Source organism: Sylvia atricapilla, chromosome 8 (genome assembly GCF_009819655.1).
Source record: "Sylvia atricapilla isolate bSylAtr1 chromosome 8, bSylAtr1.pri, whole genome shotgun sequence".
Classification (NCBI taxonomy): Eukaryota; Metazoa; Chordata; class Aves; order Passeriformes; family Sylviidae; genus Sylvia; species Sylvia atricapilla.
Genome location: NC_089147.1, coordinates 25,497,714 through 25,517,985, shown reverse-complemented (window position 1 = coordinate 25,517,985; position 20,272 = coordinate 25,497,714). Strand labels below are relative to the sequence as shown.

The 20,272-nt window shown below is 38.1% G+C and overlaps 1 protein-coding gene across 1 annotated transcript in view; it reads right to left on the bottom strand.

Annotated features, from left to right (window-relative positions):
* The window catches only part of SH2D4B (SH2 domain containing 4B), a 55,494-nt gene that overhangs the window by 16,490 nt on the left and 18,732 nt on the right, over positions 1–20,272 (bottom strand). Inside the window, exons 4-6 of the mRNA XM_066324170.1 lie at positions 17,049–17,193; positions 9,211–9,415; positions 8,010–8,137 (exon numbers count right to left, since the gene is read on the bottom strand). Of these exons, the coding sequence (XP_066180267.1) occupies positions 8,010–8,137; positions 9,211–9,415; positions 17,049–17,193 (478 nt within the window). The remainder of the gene's footprint in view (positions 1–8,009; positions 8,138–9,210; positions 9,416–17,048; positions 17,194–20,272) is intronic.

Below are 20,272 nucleotides of genomic sequence, written 5' to 3'. Positions count from 1 at the left end.
TAAGGACCAGACAACAGTAGATGTAAAAGGGTGCACTGCTCAGATTCAGGCTGCTGGACAGATTAATAAGGCCTTCTGCATTTGCTCTGGACACCATAAAACCCTCATATCTCCTTCCAGTTTCACTATATGCAACCTTTGTAGACATCTGGGCTTTTTATGTAAGTGTAACACTCCTTATTTTGTGTAAAATGGGACTTTTATGTCTTTACATATGATTTATTCCAAATAACTCTTGCTCTTATATCACGTGGTTTTTATAAATGATTTTTCATATCTAAGCACTAACAGCAGAGCTTTCTGTCCAGACACACCTCTCCTTTTTGTCTTTTGCAATGTGAAAAAGCCTGAAGGAGCTGCAGTGACAGAGAAAGTGACATACACACAGGCCAGTCCAAAATGGAGACAGAACTGTAGTGAAAAATTACAGGCAAATACCGTAAGCTACCATGATGGCTTACTAAGTAAAATCATAATTGCTCACATTGACATGCTCTAATAGTAGTAGATGGAGAAGAAAATCTTAAGTGTTTTAAGTGAAAAAGGAAGATGACTTCAAAATGAAAAGGAATTTTCAGTATTTTTTTCAGTTAGTTCATCTGGGAGTAAACTCTCTGAAAAAGTAGCTGAATATTCTTCATTTATGGAAAGAACTACATGACACAAACTTGAAAAGCCTCTCTTTTTTAAAAATTATTATTTTTAACTAACCCTGCACTGTCTGGGCTCTGTAACTGACCTGTTTGTGTCCATGAACTTGTTAACACACCACACCTGTTTCCCCTTTGTGCTCATGTGTTCTTCATTATCTCTCATTTTAAATGTCTACCTGCTAAGAAAAATTGCTGCTTTCTATCTTCAGAATATAGCTTCCAGTTAAAAAGCAGTCAAGAAGGACAATGTATTGTAAAAGAATAAGAAAGCTCATTTCACATTAGCAATTAGCCTATTTACATTAATTATTCAACTGCCTCATTCTACAATTTCCCTGCTGTTCTCTTATGCTTCCTTTCTCCTTGTAGCGTGTTACAGCTCACATTACCTCACTTCGATACTTTGCTCCCTTCCAAGAGGAGCCATGAGTCTAAAACATTTATTTTGTTTGCTAATAACCTGTCTGCGTAGACACTTTGGAACTCTAATGGCGTAAGGAAAACAATTCCAAAGCCTTCAAAAGAACTGACAGACTGAAGCAATCATTATGACCTAAGTGGAATGAATTAGTGTGTGAGGGACCATCTTATTTCTCCGAAAACAGCAAAACACCTCTCATTTCTTAAAAAAAGAAGATGAGAGGTGAATTGAAGCTGAGGAAGCATTTGGGTTCTGTTACGTTAAAGGTCTGGCTTAAGACAAAAATAATCAAGTACCAGAATCCACCACAGGACCTCAACACAACTCCAAATACTGTGTGATCTTTGAAAAACACTATCAGAATATCTAGTAAATGTTTAATAAGAATATATTCATTAAATACAGAAAAATAATGTTCAATCTCACAGGAAGTAAAGAGATTATCATGACTCTAACAACAGCTCTCATGCTTATATCCACCCATATAAAGAACATATATAAAACTGCAAGGACAAACTGGTTCATGCTTGCTGCTGCATTAAAACCTCTATGTGTAAGTTATAAAAGTTACTGCTTTGTAATAATTTTAAAGTAAAATTACAACAGTGTTGAAGTAATTTTAAAGTAAAATTAGCTATTTAAAGGCAATGATACAAACCCAATGTGAGGCCATCCTCAGCCATTCAAATGCAAGATAGACTTTGCAGCCTCATGGAGCGTTTAGCAACCCCTCTGTATAATACACCAGAGGGATCTCATTCACCCTGCAGCACCACACTGACAGGAATATCATCATCCTGTGCCTCAATTCAGCAGTGAGGGAAAGCACAGAACTAATCAGCCTTGGAAACTCCTGTGCGCTGTGTAACCACAGGATGGGGACAACAGAGGTGACATGCCTTCCCTCTCTGGCCTAACTGTACTTCTCAATTCCTTTTCTAATGCAGGCTTATGTGATGAGAGTCTAATATGGTGTGCAAACTTATTCCATGTCTGCTCTTCCTGCCAAGATTCCCAGCAAAAGTAATGGCCATTTCTACCGAAGTTTTCTGAGAAAACCACACAGACTGGGGATGGTGATTGATACTAATTGGCTGTGGCATTACTTGTTTTGCACAAAATCAAGCAGGTGGCAATATCTGGCAGCCTGTGTTGACCTGGGTGTATTTCTGCAGCAGCCACAAGCCACAAAGCCTACAAATATATTTGAACAGCTGATCACAGCTGTGTCCATCCTCTCTGAGAACTGATTGGCAGAGAACAGAAAACTCTACTTTTATCATAAAGGAAGCAAGACACAATCTCTTCCAAATCTATCATCTCAAAAGTATCCTTTTATTTAATCTTTCCAGACAAGGGTTCAAAATAAAATTTGATATTCTATAACCCTTTTTTTTAATCTCACTTACTCCTCTTTATTACTTGTATAAATTAGAGAACTGGGCCTGTCCTGCAAATGTGTGCAAAGGGTACATAGATATTCTCAATTTTAATTTGAGTCAGGAATTCTCTGATTCCATTCCAGATGTTTCCCAGCCACAGAACATTTTAGATACCAAGCCTTGCATATAGCTGGTTTTTTGCATCCTTTAAGTCCTTAGAAAAGCTCTATATGAATTCAGGAGATTTTTAACAAATTTTGTATCTTTTTATCATCAGCTACAATTCTAGAAGAGAAAAAAGTGCAAGACCCTTAGGGCTCATTTTACTTAAGCAGATAATCTACATGTACACTTTCTCAAATAGGTGCAAAACTTAGATGATGATAAAGCAGTGAATTAGAAAATAGATCATTATTATCTAGAAGCTGTACTCCTGCTGGATTTACAACACTTGCTTTACATCTTCCTAACAAGCATTTATTGAAAAACTGGAAGGTTTCTCTTCAAGAGCAGAAGGAAAAGCATGCTTTTGTGCTCAAAGCAGCAAACTTTATTCCCTGTTAGATGTTCTTCAAACAGACCACTGCCATTTCTATATCCTTTAAAAAATATTACAACACAAGCTATATGTTATATATCCCAGTGTTCAGCTATATGAATATGCCCAGTGCCCTTGTTGCTGTTCAAGGACTCATAATTAATAGACTTCCAGAAATATCTCCTTTACTGAGAACACCTGATTTGTAGAACCATTATCCCTCTTTCAATGTGCCCAATTTTCCTCTTGAAAACAAGTTTCTTCCTGAAAACAGCATTAGCCATCCAAGGTTAAACCTTGATCTGAAAGCATTTGCAACACGTTCCTGTTAAATTGAAAATTTTCCTCCCTGGCTCCCCTGACCTCAGAGATTATTCACCTCCTGAATATTATTTGTGATTATTCATCTCTCAGGTTTCTTTCAATCCATCCTTTGATCTGCTCTGATCAGCTCCTCCACAGCTCCCCACTCCCTTAACTGCATCCCCACTCTGACTTCCCCCAGTGAAGTGGGTCTCCACAATAGTACCCATGCTGCTGCAATTACATTTTAAAGGTACAACCTTTAGGGCAACTACCTCATGTTTCCAGATCTGTGATACCAGCCCCTGAACTTTCCTTTCAACCTGAAGGCAAGTGGAGATCTGATAGTGCTGCAGCAGGTGGTTGGCAAACAAGCATACAGCCACCCACAGACAGGCAATGAATAAATTCTGTACTATGCTCGCTACACACCTGAGAGATCCCTGTTTTGTTGTGGATAAACAGCAACAATCATAAAACATTACTCTCAACTAAATCTGGGGAAATATTTTGAGATAAACACCCTATGCAAAGACCAGCACTCCTATATTCTGAATGGAAAATAACCAAATGAAGAACAAAGTATGTGAGGATGAACAGTCCAACATCTAAAGATAAAAACATCAAAACCGTCAAAAGTAACAGCTGACAAACTAATTGGAATGGAAAGAAGAAAGTGCTGAGACATATTGCAAGCACAAGAGAAAGGTTAAAGGACAAATGACAGAGTAAATATGGAAATAATACACATTTCAGCCACCAGCAACGATTTTGTAAAATACTTTGGGGTGGAAGGGTTTTTAGTTTTGTTGCCATATGGAATTCTACCCAAGTGCCTTATTCCTGCAATAAACTGAAAACTACAGTTTGCTAAAGCCTGTGATAGTTTGGCAGAACTCTTCAACCTATAGGGAAGACTGATAACTTTTCCCTTTACTTGGCACAGGTCCCCCAGGGGTTTGAAAAGAAAAACCCAGTTCAAAGCTAAACTTGGCAAAAACGAGGAATGTGTCCCCCTTTCCAGCCCGTTTGAGAGCCAGCTCTCCCATCCTAAACACCAATCTATTTCCCTGCTTTCAAAACATACCAGCAACTGGGATCTTGGCAAAGAATGCTCTTAATTCAAATTAACAAAAACTTTACATACAACTTGATACAATATTAGGATGCTCATATAAGTTTGATCAATATGCTTGTACTCATCAATTAGCAAATAGGAAATCAGAAGACAATTGTTAACTTTCTGGTTAGCACACTGTACAGAATTTACCTTTAATTAAATTTAGACCAATTTCTTAGATTTTATCATCAAAATAATATTTCTTTTCACTCAAACCTAAGGCAGCTATTAGACAATACATAAGAAACAGACCCTAATTACATTAAAATCCAAGATAGTCCTGGTGACACCTTAATCACTGGCTCTGATTCTTCTTTGCTTTAACAGTTTGAGAATTCAGCATAATTGGACTGTGGACACAAAGTGGGCATAAGCTACTTTAAAAAATGTTCATTGCTGGACAACCCAAATGAAGTGAAGATCATGTCATAATTTTGTGATTTAGGACAGGATTAAAGTTAGGTTTAATTTATTAAAAGCATTTGAAAATAGATTTTTTTTTCTTTGCAAACTTAAAAAAATCATTCTATATTGGAAGGGAAAATGAACTGGGTTTTGGCATGGGTCTATTATTCAAACAGAGCAAAAAAAAATTGAAATTACAACCAGAATTCGGCTGTATGTTACAGTTTGCAACTTTACATGTCAATTTTTTTAATGAAGGAAACAGTAAAACCTATTTCAAATGAGCTAAAAATAGCTGCTTGAATTTAGGTAACTGATTATAATTTCAAGAGACAAATAGGTATGGATAAAGTTGAAGCTGATATTCATCTGAGAAGTGAATAAAGAAAGAAATGTTCTGATTTGAAAGACTTTTTGTTACTACAGATTTTACTACACTGCTTCAAAGGAAACATTTCGTAGTGATTCTTCAAATGAAGACAAAAGGAAAACTTCAGGTACATTAAGCATGCCATATGTTACCCTGTTTCATGTACCATGAAAATGCCCCAGACAATGTGTATTTTTAAATGGAATCCAGATTGGTAAGATGACTTAAAGTGGAAAATAAGCCAAACATATGATGATAAAGACATTTGCATTATTATTTGTACTTTGCTACTTTAGCTACGCACATCTGTTCCAAGGCTTCATCTCTGTTTAACTAGAATTAGTTATATATCCACAGTACAATTTGAGGACAGTGAATCAACTAATGTTTAACTTCAGTTAAAAAGCTGAACAGCCTGACAGTCAAAGTAGGCAAGCCAAGCTCTAGTGACCCTGGCACAAACATGTAACTCTGTAATAAACTGATATCTACTTTTTCAGTACTGCTGCAGTAGCTCTCTTAGTGCATTGCATTCAAAAAGCCCTTGGGCGTGAGGCAGAATATTAAACTCCCATTTTATGGTCCAAAACTGAGATATAAGAAAATACAGAAGTTGCTCAAAGATGTGAAGGACCTGATTGTATCTGTTGTGAGAGATGCTTGAGGTGCCCCAGTGGCCCGAGTTGTCAGCTGCAGCTCTGGGCTTTGCAGAATGTACTTTCATTTGTACTGCCAATTTCTTATACAAGTCAAATATATTCTGCTGCATTTTTGTTCACAGACAAAAATCATTTTAAAAATCATACATATTGTTCTGGATCCCTGAATACAATACAAAATAACACCAGGGCCAGGAGTCAGACTTGATAATCCTTGTGGGTCCCTTCCAACTCCTCATAATCTGTGATTCTGTTTGTTTGGTTTTCCTCAGAGTTTGTGTCCATTACAAACTGTAACAGAGACACCACATAACACTACCAAACACTGACTACTGCATCTGTAATAACCTCTTTAGATTCCACCACTGCAGAAGAGTTAGTGGAGCTGTTCACAATTTACAATTTTAACAGTTAATCTGACCAGAGCTGCAGAAGCCAGAACTCCTCATGCAGCAAAGGTACTAAAGCAGCACTCACATGGTCCCTGCAAAGAAAACCACTGAGCTTTAGGCTGGGAGTGTATCTCAGTTATCTTTGTCAGACTCTTGGAATAAGAGAAGGTAAAATTAGATACTTTGCTCTCTTTTATAAAAGTCATTGCATTCAGTTTCTCAAGATATGAAAAGCAGGACCTGAGAAATTAAAGAATTATCATCTACGTCTCAATTCTTGCAGTAATTAACAGATTAATCCAAAAGCCACCAAAATTAATAGAAAGATTGCACAGGCTCAAGCCCAGATACCTCCTTAACTTGAAGTATAAATCACGTTCATAACTCCTCACAGGAATTTATATAGATGCGACCTTCCCGCATGCAGGGAAAACATTTATCACTGGACCACACAGAAAGATCCTGGATGGAAGCACCTTTGGCAAATGTCCACAAATGAAATTCCAATCAGTTTGTGTCTCAGAAAGCAACCACACCAAATTTCTTCTCTAAGAAAACAAACATTGTCTGCATCATAGTTCATAAGAAATGAAAGTATTTAGCATTTAGAAGCTACACATGGCTGACTTCAGTGTCTTTGACTAATTAAGCCAATGAAAATCCAGCTTGTTGATGTCTTTTAACTCATAAGGATTTGTGCATCATAACAGAAATCTGAAATATATGAAGCACTAAACTTATTCAGAATCTTAGACTGGTTTACTTCAGAACACCCAAACATCTTCGTCTTAGGCTTAGAGAATCAGATGAGGGTCAGCTAAATGCTTTGAACAAAGAAATAGACTCATGATAAGCAGCAATAGAAAAAAATTGAAATTTAACTTTAAAGTCTATAGTCTCTCAATTATGTCAGCTTTTAAGCCAAAACTCTTCTCTTTTTTTATTCTTTTTTTTTATGTCTAAGAATACTGAATATAAAGATCATTGTTAATACCTACAAAAATAAGATATCTTACCTGTGAATTTGATATCAAACATTCAGCTGCATTGCAAATGCTATACAAAGCAAAAGTCTCAGAGATGTTAGCAGCTCCAGCAGATAAGACAGCAAATTTTGGTTCTGCACATTTCCAATTTCAGGAAAATTGCCTAAAATTATACACTCTCAATTATTTTTGAGGGAAACAAATAATCTTTTTTGTTTGAAAAAGAAAGCAAGAAATAAAAAATGATGCCCCAGTTTATCAAGTATAACAAGGATTAAAAATATATGAGTTCAAGTCATTCTTGCAAATCAGGTAAATCAAACACTTGACCATCAGTTATCCACATACCACAGCATCATAGCATTTTCCAGTTAATTTTGAAGTACTTCTCACCCTGTCTTGGTCTCAGTACTCTTACTTGGCTTGCTATTGCTCAGCAGGTATATTTTGGACAAAATATTCCTGAAAAAATTTTGGTGCTAAAATATTTGGTCCCAAATTAGTCTACTTAATTGCTAAAAAGAAAATGGGAAAATCATATGCTAACAGTAGGAAAGATGCAAAAGCATGGTTTTAACAGGCACTTGGTTTCACCATGTCAGTAGGCTTTGCTTTTTTGGGGAAATTGGTTTGATCATGTCAGTAGGCTTTGCTTTTTTGGGAAAATTGGTTTCACCATGTCAGTAGGCTTTGCTATTTTGGGATGGAAGCTGGCAAGATTGATTCCCTGAGCAGACATCACAGCTCTGTTACATGGGAGGTGAGGGATGAGGGAATTACCATGGAACCACTGAGCAATCCTGTTGGTGTTCCTCTCAAAGCCAGCCCGCCGGGGGATCTGCTCCTCCTTGAACCAGCGAATGATGAGGTCCCGGGAGAGGGGCCGAGAAGGGCGCTCCCAGATCTTACTGCACAGGAGGAGAGAGCATCAACAGCATATGAGAACAAGGCACAATATAAATATTCATCTCTTTTTGCATATTCATGAAGCATACAGCTGCAAAGTGGTCAGTGTAACTTCTGCTCAGTACAGCTCACTGAACATCTTTAACTTTTTTTAAATTTGTTAAAATTACTTTGTGTTTTTATGGAAATTAGAGTGGTGTGATTTTTTTTATATTAGCTATGGCACCTTAAACATTTTCTTACAGAACTTAAATTGAAAAAACAATTTACCACAATGGACATTTCAGTCAGTTTTCCTTTTCCACCTCATTTTTATTCCAATGTAAATATTGGCAAGCAATTCTTTTTTCTTGAGTATATTCCTTTTTACTGTCAAAAACCTCTAAATCAGTATCAGCCATCACTGTGTCTCCAAACAGAAACCACTAAGCACAATAGAGGGAACGTTTTGTTCAAACATTTATGTTTCCTTTGCATTCTCTACTTGAAAGCCTGCCTTACCCTTTAAACTACTTTCTATGTGTTTTAGCTAGTAGGAATCATCCTCCAGTTTGTATTATTCTCCTCTAGTGCAATTAATTGTGCTCCCTAAATAGTCAAATGAAAGATTAATAAATACCAAAGACACTTGGTTTTTGCCTGAAAAAAAAAGGCCACAAAAAACTAAAAGCTGAAACTTATGACTGCTCTCTGTAAAATAAAAATAAATTAAAAAAAAAATTTAAAAAAAAGCAAACTGTAAAGCAGCAGGCAGTATTAGGCTTGAGGCTTAAGACTTGCCTAAGAATTTGTCCATTTGACTTCCCTGTATCATAGGCTCGCATACTGATCTCATACTGTCTTTTCAAGGAGTCATCTCTGTGTGAATTGTAAGCAATCTGCCGGAAGATAAATGGCATTTAGCTTGCATTAAATCTGTTTTTCTTTTCCTTTAGAGGTTCTTTTTTCTGATCATCAGGAAAAAGCAAGACTGAGGTCTCCCAAAGCCTGAAGACTAGCTTGCTGAAATGGTCGGGATTGGAGAGTGAGCAATCCAAGAATAAACTGTTTCAGAACCACTCCAGCACAAACCAACCTGGACGCCGCAGTAGACAGCAACGGGCTCGAGCTGTTGTTCAGTTTGACCTCCTGATCCTTGCTCAGGTTTGTCCCCTGGAACAGATGGCTCAGGCCAGCCACTCTTCCCTTCTGGATGGCTCGCAGGGACTGCCGTCGGTACTCGTCCCGCGCCAGGCGCGCCTTGTGGCTCCTCTCCTCGTCAGCAGCCTTGGAGCGGCGCACTGGGCAGAATGAATGGCACGAGAGACTTAGAAACACAGACATTCACCCTCTGCTCACAGAGCACCTCAGATATTCCTGTATCAGCTGATAGTTATTCCTGTATCAGCTGATCTAAGAATGTATAAATTGTGATGCATTACTGAAGGAGAATAACTGGGTGACTTGCCTGATGCCTCAAATTATCAATGATCTGACCACTACTGGCAATAACTGAGCCTCTACATATTGTGATTAAATCTGACACTTCTTTTGGTTGTAATAAGAGAAATTCTGCTTGGGGACATCTTTTCCCCTGGAAGTGCACCAAGCTCTCTGTTTCAAGAAAGGATATTATTTACTGATTAAAATTAAGTCTGTGTCTAGCAATGTTCTTTGCCGCTATGAACGTAAGTAGAATTGAAGAGTCAATTCCCAAAATTTACCATTATAAAAACTGACACGTAGGTTGCACTTTGTCAGTGCTGTTTGCTTTCTGAAAGGCACATACTATCTTAGTCATGGTACTTATAGCCACAGACATTTCCTACTTGAAATTCTCAGCCTAAAAATGGTTTCAGTAACAATGGATAAATTAACAGCCATTGGAAAGGGCACGTTGATGCTATGGGTGGGGTTGCCCCACACTTTGGTCTCTGAAATTGTATATGGAGAGCCAGAATTCATACTGGAAGACTTAATACACACCTAAGTATGGCACTGACCAAGCAGTTACCCATTTCTGTAACCTGAAATGAGACTGCTGCTCTGGACATTGCAGTTCAGGCATCTTTCACTAAAGCTTCTTAATTTTAAAATTAATGTTCTAACAATCCTGTCTTTTACATGGTATAACTTAAATGCACCAAGAATTCTACTGCAAATATTCATCATCTTATCAGCTCTTTTCTGGTGCCTCAAGCCCCATTTGGATGATGGTTTTGAGTCACAAATAACTGCAGGCAGGCAAATTATTCCAGTGCAAAACAAACCTTTAACATGCAGTGAAGCAAACATTAAAGAAGCTAGCTATGGCCTCCAGTAGCAATTATCAATCCTGCCATGACTATCCTGGCTTAGATCATACCCAGTTCATAAAGTGAACACTCCATTTCCTACTCCCCTGTGACTGTACCTGTGACTAGGAATGCATGATATAATACCAGACAGCTGCATTTCATTAGTCTGCTTGCATCCCTCTGGTTTGTACTTCCCATTTAGGCAAGCAGAAATGTAACTGGATTTAACTTCCAAATTCTAAGAAAGTTTAATGGAATCAAGAAATAAAAGCACTCAAAGCCAAATGAAATGAAATAAAACCTTGTGGGCAAATGAGAGAGAGGGAAAAGACCTTTAAACTTAGAATTATATAATATTACCATAAGCAGAAAGATATGCAGGACTAAAAGCTCACCAAGATAGCATAATAAAAGAGTCATAGATGCTTCATATGTATGCAACTGGCAGGATTTCAGTTTCACTTAACTACATACCCTGCAGTTTTGGCTAAACACAGTAACAAAAAATGCACAGCACAGGAAACACGAGTAACAGACTTCACTGTTTATCTTACAGATTGTTATTTTTAAGGGTATATAATGTCATTACTTATACTGCCTCAATGGCTCCAGTATTTCTGTGATTTATCCCTTATAAAGCCACTCAGTAATGGTCGCTTTAAATGTGAACTTTGTGCTTGCAGCACAAGGAGAGACTGCAAGGAAGATGAATGCGATGCAACTTCGCAAGACATTTAGAAACCCTCAACTGTTTGTCACCATCACAATATTCAGATTGAGGGCAGACTGCCTGGAGCTTTCTGAGACTCTTTTCTACTGATGTACAGGCTGCCTGGCAATGAGAAAGGCAAGGTACCTTTATGCCCCACTTTCCTCAATAATTGGCAGTCTTTTCAATAGACATTCCTATTGTTTTTTTGCTGGCCAACAAATCTGTACCATCACAAATCAGTGACCCAGAATACATTGTCCCAAACTATCAAACTTTAATACATCTTATCACAAAAGTATGAGGTGAGATAGCATAGTTTGCAACTGTTAAGTATCAGTATTCAGAAAACCTTTTGAAAGTATGGCATGCAGCCCTCCCTATGCATAACATACGTGTGTACATTATTGTGTGTTTCTAATTTATGTACATACCCATATGTGTCTGTATGTGTCTGTGTACACATAAGGATAGGAAGGCTACATACAAATATTGAGATTTTATATACAGAATCATCTCTTTCACATTATGAACAATTTTTACTGAAATTTCCCAGTGGAGGCATCTGAATTGTATCATGGACCATAGGAATGATAGGATCTCCTAATCCATTTTTTTCTCATTATTGGACTCCTGATTTTCTCCCAATCCCCTTCCTTGTAGTTGTTCCCCAAAACATCCTTCTCTTTCCTCTGCCTTTAGAAGTTGTCTACTACAGCTTCAACTTTGGGCCTGTGTTCCTAGGTTACCCTAAGTTTCTTTTAACCTCTGATTAGTCAAGGGGCTTTTTGAGCAGATAATCAAAGTCACTGCCATCAATAACCATGTTTGGTGACTGGAAATAGTATTGGGGATAAAGCCATCCCAGTCAGGAATCTACAGAAAGGGTTTTCACTATACCCAGACAAAATGATATATACCACATGAACCATCCTCCCAGACTGACACTTCCCACAAATTTATCTATCTTGAGAAAGTCACTCAAAGGCTGAAGGTATATCTGGATGTATTTTTGAAGAAGGTTTTTCTTACAATAGAATTTCATGACTATTCATATTCCTGTCTATGGCTTTGAACCATCTCACTAGGAGGGGGAACTTTATGTCTGGATCAAGTCTAGCACAAGTATTTTGAAGATAGAAGAAGCCAAAATTCTACATTACTTGTATTTCAAGACACATTGTAACCTTTCCAGTAACAAGAAAGCAAAAGTAGTCAGGACTTCTAGCATTGACTTAAGTAGAAACAGATTATTTTTCTTAGTTGGCTGTCCTTTTACAGTAAATTTACTTCTGGCATGACCCCTGTGAAAAACACTAGCAGTGTAGTCAGTCAATATTCTCAGTGGGGAGATTAGATATCTGGAAAAGAACCCTAAAAGCTCTGAATCACCATAACAGATCCATATGTCTAGCATAAAGAATTACTACAAATAATAATTTGCATACTCTTACATCTTTCTTTTATTTCATGAAATAATGTAAGGACTGAGAAGATGGGGAAATCAGGAATTTGTCAAGCCTGTGGGGGAACTACAGTTCAGCCAGGTCCCATAAGACCAGCTCCAAGACTGGTTTTGTCTTCTGGTGTTGGTGATACCAACAACAGGTGCATCCTCCAGTGCTCATAAAATGAAGAAATTTCTGCCCTCATGGACCTGAAGCTTGTGTAGAAATGTCTGAGCTGCTCAGAGACACAGGTCCATGCTGCCATCATTATCTGGTTGTCATTGCTAGAAATGAACAGTTTAAAGCCAGCCCAGACACGTCTCCATGACATGCAGTGTGAATACCCTCTTCACTACAAAGAGCAAACCACAAATCTGGGTATGCAGGGGCTTCTTGGCTCCTACAGGGGTTGTCTTGGGTTCCCCTTGTTTTCCATAAACAGTTTCTGAGAATCTATTATTTCTCTACAATAACCTAAGGTGCCTTTTGTCATCTATATTTTCTTAGGATTGGGAAATCCCTATTAGCAGTCCTGGCAAAGTTCTAATACCAAATTTTTTAATAGAGATGAGGATTAATTCATACCGTGCTGCAGCTGAACTTGATCAAATAATTTGTGCAAGACTAGGACCTCTCCATTTTCTATAATCTATTTTGTGCTTTTGAAGAGCTTTGATTTACAGTCAGAGATGTGGAAGCTGAAAAAACCCCAAACATAAGCTTTGAATATGCATCAGAATTTTTAAATTATTTTGTTTTAGCTTTCCGTTCATTAAAAATTCTTGGAAGCTTGTTAATGAGCTATTCAAAATTACTAATAGATAAAATTCAATCTTCAGATTTTCTGAGTGCACATACAAATCACACAGTGGTTTTATCCCTTTCCTAAGTGGAAAATATAACTTCCCACAAATACTCTGCCATGTGGCTTCAGTTCAGCAATCTTATCTGAACGCATGCAAATAATCCCATTCCTATTCAACAATGCACTGTGAGACCTACTAGAGTTCAGAGGACACATATATGTTAGGTGGAGCCCTTGCTTACTTAATGCACAGCTAAACTAGGGACCACTCACTTTAAAATTCTGCATTTTATCAATGCTCCTGCAGTCAACTCACTTGAATTTTTTGGGGATCATAAATACCCAATGAATTCCTTTACAAGTCAGGCAAAAATAAATTCATAGACACATTTGCAGAACATAAAAATACAACAATATAAAAGAAGCTATAATGAGTCAGCCTGGTATCCTTCTTCCAAGAAAGACTGAAAGTAGGTGCTCAGGGAAAGGCAAAAGAATAGATCAACTCATTCATCTCTGTCTCCATTTTTACTGGAATAAATTTTTTCTAGAGATGAATAAAGCTGGTCAGATAGTATCCGAGCACTTCCCTGCCTGATGCAGTTTGCAGGGCTTAGTAAGTGTATTAACAGAACTCCTTTTACAATATTCAGTCAGATGAATATTCATGCTACAGCTTTTCCTATCCTGTTTCACAGGTTCGCTTTTTGCCTTCACAAAGAGAGGCCACACTTAAATAAACTAGAAACCTAAAAAGGGGACAGCACACAAAAATGTCCAAAACTAATGAGAATACATATCCCCTGCTATCCAAGTTTAGTTTTGCTTCTCAGTTTCAAAAATAAGAGTTTTGAACAGTAGACTCCCTGATTAAGTCTTCCACCATTCATCTTTTCACTTGCCAACCAATATCCCTGCTCAACTTACTAACCCTCTAAAACACCCCATATATATTTTTATATGAAATCAAAGTGTGCAATTGCTCTTACAACATCATTTTAGCACCAATTTCTCAAGTTATTCCACATTTGTTATTTAGTATACTAAAAAGCCCTAAAATCATGTATTTCAATTAACACAGTAGTTCTAGTGGCCATTATTGTTCTTTGGCAAACAGCAGAAGCAAACTGAACCGAACAACAGAAACTAATATTAGCATCACTTTGCTTATTGCCTTGGCAGTAAACTGCTGAGGGATAATGTGATGAGGAGAGATGAATCCCCATCACATTCTGAATTCCATCCACTAAAGAAATGAATAGTGTCATCAATATCATTGCTGCATTTCTGTCCCCAGTTCCTGCTCTAGCACTGCTGTTCCCCTGCAGCACTGAGCCCCGGCTCAGGGGAAGAGGGCAGGGCTCACTTCAAGGAGGTAAGACCCAAAGAAGCCTGGCCTTGTTCCTAATAGGCAATATGGTCTCCACTGCAGGCTTGTAGTGGCAAAAAAATATAAATATTACATCTGCTTGTAGTTCTCTTAGGCATTCATGCATTTATTTATTACTTAGAAAAGCTGACTCACAGACAGCTCTGCCTAACTTCACTAAATTTCCACTTAGTGCCCCACAGGAATACTTGCAGACAAAATGGAAGGATTACCATAAAAAGAAAAAAAAAATCTGAAACTGAAATAAAAAATGAAAAATCTGGTGAACCTGAGGTACTAATTAATTTCATAGCAATTTCAGATGTTCCCACTTCCAAATATTTGTTACTGACTATCTGCTGCACATTTGGCCTCCCGCAGTAAAGTTGAGGAAATGGAAAATGTTAATATGCCTGAGGAAACTCAGTGCAAAGTTTGATAGTATAGTCTAAACCAGGCAGCAACTGGTCTCAGATAAGGCAGTAAACACTGCATCTTCCTATCTTCAGTTGTCACACCCATTTGCTAATGGAGCACGGTTCTGAGCCCTCAAACCAACTGGGATAAATTGACACACTGAGATAAGCGTAAGAGGATAAACAAGGATATGGTACACTCTAGTCATTAGTCTGCAGTTAGCTTAATGCTAAATCAATTACTGCTAACAGCATAACTCTGTCAGCACAGAATTTACAGCAGGCTGCAAACCCAGCAGCCAGAGAGAAGGTGCTGAGCTCTTGCTCTGCCCCAGCAGGGTTGGTGACCAGGCTCAGCAGGTCTGGGTCTCCTGAGCTGCTCTTGGCCACCTTTGGGTGAGGGCACAGGCCTGCAGGTACTGAGGCACACAGACTGGAGGTGACAGAATTCCTCCAGAGCATACAGAACACCCCAAAGCTTTCACAAGAAAAAGTACTGGTGGCAGACTATCCCCACCAGCACATGATGCAATCACGAGTGTTTTAACAGACCGAAAATGCCATTACAGAGCTCACAGTCAAAACCTGTCATAGCTTAGTCCTTTTTCTCCCTCCCTTCTCCCATCATTATTCTATGGCATTTTGGATGTTTATCCCCACACAAACAGCATTCCTCAAGAAAACAGAGGCAACCATTTAAAACATCAGTTACCTCATTAATGCAGTAGTAATAAAATGATACCTGATTTTAGTAATGTTTTGTAATATTTCAGTTTAAAGGTAACCCAGGTTCATTTTTTTCTTTTCACAACATGGTTGAAATACATAATACATAATACCATCCTCTATGCTATCAGCTGATGCTGATTTTCTGCAGAACTAAAGGGCTACTTTTCCCCAACTCACATTGCTCTCAAATACCCAAAATACAGAAAGTTAGTTTTTCTTTCCATATAAGCATGTACATCTGGATTTAGATAATTCTCCAGAAAATAATTACTTTATCTTTATTGACAATGTAATATACAGAGGCTTTATTGATCAAAATTAACATACCCTGTTATGACCTTGGAAAATGGCACCAGTATATCTTATAGATTTAATTAATCTTGTGCAGAATCATTCATGATCAGATCAATTCCAGGTAATAACACTTCAGTAATTAGTCCACAAGAATTAAGGAAGAGATGACTTAAGCCATAAAATAAACTAATGATCTGTTTTGAAATTTATTCATAATGTGAACCTTGACTTGTCTACAGTATTAATGCATACATCTATACAATAATATAATTGTTTTGTTCTTTATAGGCTTTTAAAAATCACACATATAGAAAAAGAAATTAATCACAATAATGATATTCATAAAGAATTTCAGGCTGTCTAAAATGGAACAGTACTTCCCTAGAGTGAGATCATCATCATCAGGTGTTTTTTTAGAGCAACAATTTAAGTATGACTTACTGTACTCTTTTGGAACGAAGTGAGTTTCAGCATTGATATCAAAGCTTAACCCCACTACCATATGGAAGCAATTAAAATACTGATGAAGACAGATTTTTTCTCTTCAGAGATAGCTGAGGACAAGCTGTCAAAATAACTGTGCCCTGAGTTAATATTACTAAGCCAAAACTGTTAATTAAGTACATTAGACAGAATTTAATGATCTCGGTCATTGTACACAAAAAAATTTCTATAAGGCATTGACATAGCTTCAGAAAAAATCCAAAACTTCTGTTTGTAATTTTAAGCTGGCAATTACCACCAAAATAATAAAGCACTTTGTATTGCTTTGGGTAGAAGAGATTTTTTTGGCCACACCTCCTCCATTCTGCAAGTTTTTATCTGCTTTCAGAAAGACAGTAATGCTATGGAGGCAGCTTTACTCACACTGTTCTTCCCACTCCTGGTCGTCGTCGCTGTGCTGGCTGTGCTGCTGAGCTTGCTTGAGGCTCAGGTACAGCTCCTTTGCCCGGATTTCTTCCTGCTGCCTGATTAGCTCCTCACCTTTCTGTCTTTCCTCTTCTTCTCTTTTCTAGAGAAAATGAAGTGAGGCAGAAGTGACTAAAGAGGAAGAATGAGACACTGCTTCAGCTGCTTCCTACCACAGAGAAGCTGCATTACCTTGGACAAATCACTGTCTCCTCTAACTTTGGGCCTCCCACCTCTCACAACAGGCATCACTGAATTTTCCCACCTCTTAGGAATTCCAGAGGAGGGTACATTTTGAGACCACAGGTGTCACAGGAATGAGGAACATGTAAGCATCTAAGATCTGAAAACTGTACAGGAAACATTTCATCCTGTGGCACCAGAGCCTGTGCTATCCTCCAGCCTGTAAGCAAAGCTTGGTTTAAATCCATGTGTACCCCCACTGAAGACACTGCTGCCTTCGAGCACTGCACACATCATCCACAGAGCCTTAGAGTTCAGGAACTGATTTATTGCTGTTTTGCTTTAGTTACTGTCCCAATGTGTCATCAGAGCCAACACAGGGAATAATATTTTCCAAAAATTAAGATCACTGCATTCTGGAGGGAAAGGCAGATCCTTCAGCACACAACAGTCACTTTGCAAAATGCAGCTAAGAATAACATGCCAAAAAAGTTCCCTTCCAAGAAAGCCTTAAAAGAGACAGAAATCTGAGAAAGATTGCTTCTGTAGTTGGCCTCTCCTAAACTATCAATAAAATAGAAGCTCAATTAATGCAGAACTAGGAATCTGTATCTCTTTTCCAATGATTTTTCCCAAATCCCTTAGGTAGTGAAGAACCAGATTTAAATCATATAGTTTAATTGAAGCCTACAAAATTCTCAAAACTGATCATTACATGTTACTCATATTATTGAAATAACTTGAATCACAAATAAAACCATTTTTTTAAATTTTATTATGGAACCAACACTATATCCTTACAGGTAATAAACTCATAGGTAAGATTTATTTTTTTAGAAATCACTGAGTAAAATCACCCTGAATCACTGTCCTAGTTACCTGACCTAAACTATAAGAGAAACCCCAAATAGATTGTTGCAAAATGTTAATCTTATGAAATTTCTAGGGGGAAGGTTAAGGGTCCAACCCTTAATGTTATATAATTCTGTGAACAACACATTAGGTTGCTCTTAGTTCCGAGAAAGAAAAGCCTTGTATTGTTCTTCAGTCAATTCTAATGCTACTATCTTGGATTGTTTCTAACATGTCCTTCCATTGTTATTTTCTGGCTCCTAAAAACATGAGCTGGGTGGACAGTTCATTATTTTTGAAAAATTAATGCTTTTAGACAATGTTAATTTCAAACCAAGCAGCTTCCTCAAAAAAATTATCTTTTTTAATAGCTCTGTAGAATTAGGGATTGTACATTTTAGTTGCTAGCAAATGGCTCTATTATCTTCTTGAAAAAAAATTAGATCAAGTGCTCTTTATTCTTATGGGGAGAATATTTCTCCACTTAGCTTCACTACCTAAAAAATTCAGTACATCCAGTCTATCCTTCAGGAAGATGGACAGACACAGAAGCAATCCTGGGTTATCAGAAAATTTTCTATTCAACATCTTAAACCACAAGGTAAACTTAAAATAGAGGAGGGGAGAAAAATCAATCTCATTGCAGTTTCCCTGAATCACACAAGAGTTTTGTTATAAATTTGGGCTTGGTTTTTAATGTAGCTGTTGTTGAAACACTCTTCTAGTAAAGAGATGAAAGCATCTAGGAAAAACAAACAAAAAATCCCACCCCCCCCAAAAAAAAACTGGAATTCAGGTAGAATTTGAGTTCTTAATGGAAGGTAACAATGCCAGCTGAGAGAATTCTACCTTTTTAACTGAACAAGAGATTTAAGTTAAAGAAGAGACAACAACAAAAACTTAACATGGGCACTTGATTCTGAATTCACCAAAACTTTTTCACATAATTTTCCTTTTTACAGAAAGTGGAGATTTAACTTCTATTTATTAAATTAGTGCATAGATGTGCAGGTATATTGCCCAACTCTTCCAAGGTGTGTGTGAGAAGAAACAATCCTTGCTTGTATGACACAGGAAAGAACAGTCATCCTTTTGTCAAGTATGACTTAAACAGTGTGTGTTTGTTTTCAAAATGAACAATTGAACTTTCCACATTTACTCCACGGGAAGAATACAGGCAGTACTGTCTGCTTCTCCCCAGGAATCCAACCCTGCACATCAGAGCTGGGAGGCAAGAGCTGTGACACCTACAAACACCATCTTCTGCCTGACAGCTGAGAGAGGTTGTACTCTGTGCCTGACCCTTTCAGCTCTGCCAAAGTAATTAGGAAGGTGACAATTCGGTACAGAGTTGCAAATTTTTGGAAACTATCAAGCTGCCAAAACAAATCACACTGGCAATTCAACAGGCAGCAGTAATCCTGTCCAGCCTTTACTCCACTGGAAAATTTGAACATGCTAAATGATCTTATCTATCCTCTGGCAGTCGAGAACTTGTTTCTATCTATGCGTGTCTCACCACGTTTGACAGCTTTACTAGGTCTAAATGATATTTAATACTAGCCATGGTTAAGTTCTAATGTTTCAGTCCAAGGCAGATGAAACGAGAATAGGTCATGATTTAGTTTTGTTGCAGAAAGATTTAAAAAAATTACACTGAGGAAAAGGCAAAATAGAGCAGTGGGGTTTTCTACAGAGGAAAACTGGGCTTCTGGCTGCCACAGCCCTTGGGGTCTTTCTGGGGAGCCTTATGGGATGCAGGGCAGCTGAATGACCACCACCTGCTCAGGGCAAAACCCACAAAGTGTACTTGTTACAACAGCCCTCTCTGAAGATAACACAGCCTGCCATTCTCTCCGGCTGGCAGGAAACGTCCTTGGCAGCCCCAAAAGCTGCAGGCAGCCGGCTGCACTACAGCTCAGCAAACCTCCTGAGCCCACTCAGCATCCACCTGGGCCAGGGAGGACATTCAGGCCACCTCAAACACAGCTGAGGGCCCTTAGGGACTCCTGCTCTGAGGAAGGAAATCTGGAAACCCCAGCTGCAGGACAGGCTGCTCTCAGCAAGGCTGACACAGCCAGCAGAGTTCAGAGATCAGGCTTCTCTCCAGATCCTCCTGCCCTCTATTGACAGGTGCCAACAGAGCT